This window comes from Alligator sinensis, unplaced genomic scaffold (assembly GCF_000455745.1).
Source record: "Alligator sinensis unplaced genomic scaffold, ASM45574v1 scaffold567_1, whole genome shotgun sequence".
Taxonomy (NCBI): Eukaryota; Metazoa; Chordata; order Crocodylia; family Alligatoridae; genus Alligator; species Alligator sinensis.
Genome location: NW_005842049.1, coordinates 1,509,823 through 1,516,423, shown reverse-complemented (window position 1 = coordinate 1,516,423; position 6,601 = coordinate 1,509,823). Strand labels below are relative to the sequence as shown.

At 42.1% G+C, this 6,601-nt stretch overlaps 1 protein-coding gene across 1 annotated transcript in view; it reads right to left on the bottom strand.

Annotated features, from left to right (window-relative positions):
• The window catches only part of PCLO (piccolo presynaptic cytomatrix protein), a 598,913-nt gene that overhangs the window by 212,146 nt on the left and 380,166 nt on the right, over positions 1-6,601 (bottom strand). Inside the window, 1 exon segment of the mRNA XM_025203237.1 lies at positions 2,262-2,343. Coding sequence (XP_025059022.1) covers positions 2,262-2,343 — 82 coding nt within the window.

Genomic DNA, 6,601 nt, shown 5'->3' with positions numbered 1-6,601 from the left:
GTGCCACATTATTGGCCGATCCTAATATATGCACCCGTGGCGGCTAGCGATTGGCTTGCTAGCCATATAAAGAGCTTGAGTGGTTTCTGCCCAAGTTGGAGAACTCCGAGGAGAACCCCCGCAAGGGAGGACTCCACGAACACCAGGAGAGAGAGAAAGCAATTGCAGTTCGGAAGACTGATTCCTTCAAACCCAGCTTTTTCCTTAAGAAGGCAATAGAGGCCAAAAAACTACTGAACCCACGGAGCCTTAACAACTCCGGGGCCCAATTACCGAACGGCCTCTAGCCTCTCCCCGTCACCAAGTGCAATCCTAGACTTATCCCTCTCCCTGCGCCTTGCACGCAAAGGAACCGGACCCACAGAGCCTAGCAAACTTCGTGTGAGTATATTCAGCTGGAACAACTGACATAGTTGTTCAGACTACCGAACTACCTCAGAGCACAAGTTCCACGGAGCCTAGCAAACTTCGTGAGAGAGCTTGTCGTAGTCCTCCAACGAGGATTTAAGCAGAGCTGAACCTGGAAACTGTCCAGCCTACACCACGACCATCTTTGGTGTAAGTAAAATAATCTTTTAATCAACCATTACGCGTCCATGACTAATTCCAGATCCCACGGGTCTCTCTCCGACCCCACATGCCCGGGCTGCTGGCCACAGTCTGCATGCGCAAAGACGGGTCCACATACTGCTCCCGGCCCGCTCATGGCGACATGGATGGGTTCGGGAGGCGGCCCGCACAGTCTAAAATGCTGCTATCAGAGTGAACAAGGGGAACAGTGAGAATAGGCAGCATTTTATACTTGCTGTACACAAGTACCTATGTCAGGCAGGGGAGAATCACACCCTCTGCAAAAGAAAATCATGACGTACTTATTTCTAGTTCCCTGTTATTATAATTCCTTCTATTCTGTGGGAAGAGAGCAGCTTAGATCAAAGTGTTATTCATCCTCCCCACAAGGCTAGAAATCCTGAGTAGAATTTCAAATAACTCCTATTGACTTTACTGGCCCAGGGCAGTACAAAGGTTGAACCATTTCTTTTAAGCTCTGTTTTGTAGGTTAAGATGCATCTACATAGCTGAAGTTCATTGATGGGTGTTACAACTATTTTGTAGAAATTAAAGCCAAGAGAAAGGTCTAAACTATAGAGAGAGAATTGATGTAATATCCTAAGGACAGGGTGGAGGATAGGGATGGAAATGCATATGATTTTTCTGCTAGAAGTACTGGGAAAACAATATGTAGTGATGCAAGGAAACACGATGCCACTTATTATTTAAAGCTGGAGGTAAAGTAGAAGTTGGAAATAAATAATTACTTCTACACAGAAGTGGATTTTGACATACACTGTTAGAATTTTTATACTAGTTAAAAGAAACTGATTGTTCTGCAACAAAACCATGAAAGCTTGAATTATATGCCTCTGGCAGAAGACAAACAGCATGTATCTCCAAAGAAAAACATGCAGTGCCAAATCAATACCTTCTCTTATAAAAATAAAGAGACTGAGAGAGTACAATTGCAAAAATACAAACAAACCTAGTGCATATTCAATCTGGAAATCCAGCATACATAAGAATTGCCTGAATCACCCATAGTACAACACATAACGCACTACAAAATAGCGTAACTTCTCTCACTTGGTTTCTTTCACTCTAATAAATATAAGCATGTATGCACACATGTAGGCATGGAGATAAAGGGAACAAATCTAAAGTCTTAAAAAGCAGCTATATAGAGAAAACAGAATGGAAAACTATGATTTTATTATGTTTGCTTGTTTTTTAACAATCTATATAGAGTAGAAATTACACTACTTTTACAGAATTCTAAAGGTGAGTTGGAGGACGAACCTTTACAGAAAGGACAGAAAGCCCTATTACATTCTGTAAATTTTTAGTTACTATACACCTTATCCATAGGACCCTATTTGTTTCATCCCTATTAAGTTCTATAGACAAATTCCATATGAAGAGGATGGATATACAAAGAAAGAGACAGACATACATCCTCCCGTTATATTGATCACAACTGCTTACAATGTCCCCCTCCTCCACCCTTTAAAAAAAAATAAATTGCTGTGGCCCTTTTCATACATCAGTGTTTCCTATTATCATTAACAATATTTCAGAGGAACACTGAATTCATTTTCACCCATTGATGGGGAAATTGCCATTAGCACTGCCATTAGCATGCTACATAGCAAACATGCTAATACAACCAGGTGTCAATTTTCCCCCCTTTTTCCTTTCTTTTTTACCTGAAACGGTGTGATCCTTTGGGTCTCTCAGTATCTTGAGTCTTGCATGAGGGAAAATGTACTGAAGAGGCTTCCCATTTATCTGAGGAAAATATAATATACATGTCATTAAAAGTTAAGGAGCATCTCCCTATGCCTGAAGAAGGGTGTTGGTGCCTGAAAGCTTGCAAAACACAATTTTTCCAATTATTTAGTTGGTCTAATAAAAGATATCACATCTACTTAAAGAACCTTGTCTGCCTATGTTCTTAGACCAACATGGCTACAACCAACAGCCCATTAAAAGAAGAGAGAGAAAGTAAACTCCTATTAAAAATATTTGATTTGGGCAGATTAGGCAAAAGTATTTTTTTTTTCTTTGTGATTTAAAAGCTGGCTAGGATTTAAACCATGTTTGTTAAAATTGGGGTATCTGAAGTAGGCAGGTAAGTGAAGTTCTGGTTATTGTTTCTATATTACTACATCATATTGAGAATGGTTTTAGTTCTCATACTTGGAATTGGGTATTTAGCACAAATAAAAATTCTATAGCATTTTCTAATAGGTGTTTAACCATGAGATTTGTGATGCACAAGGAGACAGCAAACTAAAATAAACAATCACCTGTGAAAGTTTTAGTTGGATGTATAAATGTTCACAAAGTATTGTTTTGGTCTCAACGAACACAAACATGTTGAGTCAGTTCAACATCTCAGATTATTTTAATATATCCTTTACCATAATAATGCATCTAAGTACAAGTTACTCGTTATGTAGGCAGATCAGGGATCAGGACTCTCTTTTTCCATCTACAATCCAGTTTCTCACTTGCATAAACCTCATGCTCCTTTAATTAGATTAGTTAATTCTTTAAGGCCAGAATTTTCATAGAAAATGCCCAACTCCCAAAGACAATCAGGACTGACAATCTTTACCCGTTAGTGATAGTTTATATTAAGTCTTGTGGCAGCCACTATTTTGGCTGACACAAGGGATCTCCATTATGAGTCTGTAAAGTTTGCACTATGGAGTGATGTCCTCAAACTACCAGTTTTAACAGATCCATATCATCTGTGAGTACTGGATGCATAATGTACACTAACCAGTGAGCTATAGATACTCTCCATCTATCTCCATTGCAGTGTCTATGGGGAAATATTACTGTGGTGCTAGACCTCAGATACACTCTTATTCCAGTCATTCCCCAAATTTATCTTCCAGAGGGAGAACAGCTCCCAGTCCATGTCCAACATGGCTTGTGAGACTGTACAGATATAGTTTAAGCAACATTTTAAGGATAAAGTTATGGCTAAATTTTGCTGCTGTATCTTAAAATGTCGATCAGCTTGCAAGAGCATTCCAGTCAGACTCATATACTCCTGGGTCAACATTATAAAAACAGATGATATGCCACAAAAGGTTAGCATCTGAGCAGTAAGCAGTTTCTGTAATTTATTTACTATTAATGAAGTATTTAGCACTTGAATGTTGTTTTTGATCCATAGATCACAAAGGACTTAACACAGAGAAGGATGAGTATTATGAAGCACCTACAGTAGAGCTAGTTGGTGTTTTCTCTACTGGACTACACTGGGTCTGGTACATTAATACCGTTCTTCTTACATCTTGTATTTCTAGATAACAAGTCAATTATAACGCATGTGATGGCATTTCATCTCGATTCCTTTTTAGACTTTTGAGATGATAAATGACAATTTTAGTTTTAAACTGAACCATTTATTAGTGTCATCTGCAGAGTGAAGCATCTATTTGTCTGTGGGATATTATAAGTTTCACTGGCATTTTCCCATTTTAGGTGTAAATAATCTCAACTCGGTAGCATCATTGGAAATTGAAAAAAGAATTTAAGTGTTACAATTTAAGTTCCAACTGCAGTGAAACTTTTTATATGCTCTACATTCAAAACAGAAAGGCTCTCAAGACCTTGCTGCAAACGGGAGTCCACTGGATCTGGTGTAGTGTAAACACAAACAAAAGGTCCCTAAATATAGGACAAGAGAAAACAGATGGATACAGACAGACAGGGGAGTAGAAGGAAAAAATGAGATAAAACTGGTTGGCATAATAGCTTGTGGTCTTAGTGCATCAACAGCCTAAGGATGGTGTTACAGGTTATCTTTAAACCATCATAAAGGCACTTAAAATGGGAGTGTTCTCCTGTTAAAAGGGAGTTAAGCCTCAAAACATTTTAAAGTTATGCCAATTCAAGCAATGGTGGTCTTTTATCCATTTTACCCAGGTTGTTCCAGAGTATTATTAGTCTGTTCCAGGGAGATAAAACACTGTGCTCTCATTCCTTCAGCACCCTGGGATACATCATTCCCAGCCCTTCATGGGCAAACTTTCAACCCTATTCAACTCTACTGCCCAGGGGGTGGTCTTATTCCCAAGCCAACACTCTCTCCCACCCTTCAGGGCATGTGACCCAGCCCACTCTGAGCACCCAAATGCAGCTCACCAGTTTGCTGCTTACTCTAGCACCTCTGTGCACTGGGCTGGCTGGCCATTGGTGCAAGGGCAGTGATTAAAAAAAAACCCAATTAGCTGCTAATGAGCACAGGCAATTTGCTTTCAGTGCTGGACTCCACAACCACCCTGCACTGCATCATGGCTCAGTTTCCCCTCCCCCCCCAGATATTCACTTAAACAACCACTATTCACTTGAAATGGCTCTGTCAGTGCCCCCACCCTGTCCCTGTTAACCAGCCTATGCAGTGAGCCCACTGGGCCTCAGCTCTGTCCCAGTGTGGCATGGAGCTGGGTCTCAGCTCTGCCTCGGTGTGGTATGCCTGCAGCAAGCCTGCTGGGTCTCAGGTGTGCATTGATGAGAGTGTTAACCCAACTCCTGGCCCAGTGTGGCATAAAGCAAGCATGCTGGGCCTCATAACTGCCCTTGTGTTGAGTGCTAATCCAACTGCCCCCAACCCAATCTCAATTAAGTGAAACACTTGCACGATTTTGGTCCTTTTTATTGTTGCTATTATTTTCACTCCTTTCTCTTTATTTCTTCATCCTGATCATTCACTTCATACAGGTTTTTTATCAAGACTTTTGCCCTCCTGCCCATGGCTCCAGCTGGCTCTTGCTGACTGCAGAGTGAGGGAAGCCACATGGTAGCTTCGCTGCCTCTGAGTCACATGCCACCTTCCTCCTCCTCTTCCACCCAAATGTGGGATGGGATCCTGACTCCTGTCCATGCCCTGCTCACCAGTCCATCTAGTGGCAGGTCATACTGGTGTAGGTCAGAGATGGCATTCAGCTTTCACTTGTGGTTGCTCTAAAACTGTTCTAACTTGATGATGGCATAACATTCCAGTTTAAAAAAAAATGTTTTAAAGGTGACCTGTAAGAGCACCCTAACTTTGTCAACTCTGAACTATTATTAGTAGTGCAATTTGAGGTTCCAACATATATCAGAGATTCTTGAAAACTTTGCTGTATGCTCAGTCCCAGATCTTAAAATTGAAATAGAGTACAATGACTAAGAATGAAAGAAAGGTCAAGTGATGTAGTCAAGGTCACTCAGAAGTTCAATGGACCAGCTGTAATTTGAACCCACATCTCCTGTCTCTCAGTCCAGTGCCTTATGCACTGATTCATAGATGCTAGGGTTGGAAGGGACCTCAATAGATCATCGAGTCCGACCCCCTGCATAAGCAGGAAAGAGGGCTGGGTCTAGATGACCCCAGCTAGATACTCATCCAACCTCCTCTTGAAGACCCCCAGGGTAGGGGAGAGCACCACCTCCCTTGGGAGCCCATTCCAGACCTTGGCCACTCTAACTGTGAAGAAGTTCTTCCTAATGTCCAATCTAAATCTGCGCTCTGCTAGCTTGTGGCCCTTATTTCTTGTAACCCCCGGGGGCGCCTTGGTGAATAAATACTCCCCAATTCCCTTCTGTGCCCCCGTGATGACCTTATAGGCAGCCACAAGGTTGCCTCTCAACCTTCTCTTGCGGAGGCTGAAAAGGTCCAGTTTCTCTAGTCTCTCCTCATAGGGCTTGGTCTTCAGGCCCTTAACCATATGAGTGGCCCTTCTCTGGACCCTCTCCAGGTTATCCGCATCCTTCTTGAAGTGTGCTGCCCAGAATTGCACGCAGTACTCCAACTGTGGTCTGACCAGTGCCCGATAGAGGGGAAGTATCACCTCCTTGGACCTATCTGTCATGCATCTGCTGATGCATGATAAAGTGCCATTGGCACAAGTGCCATTGGCACAAGGTGCAGCACTTTGCATTTCTCCTTGTGGAACTGCATTCTGTTGTTTTCTGCCCACTTGTCCAAACTGTCCAGGTCTGCTTGCAGCTGTTCCCTGCCCTCCGGTGTGTCCACTTCTCCCCA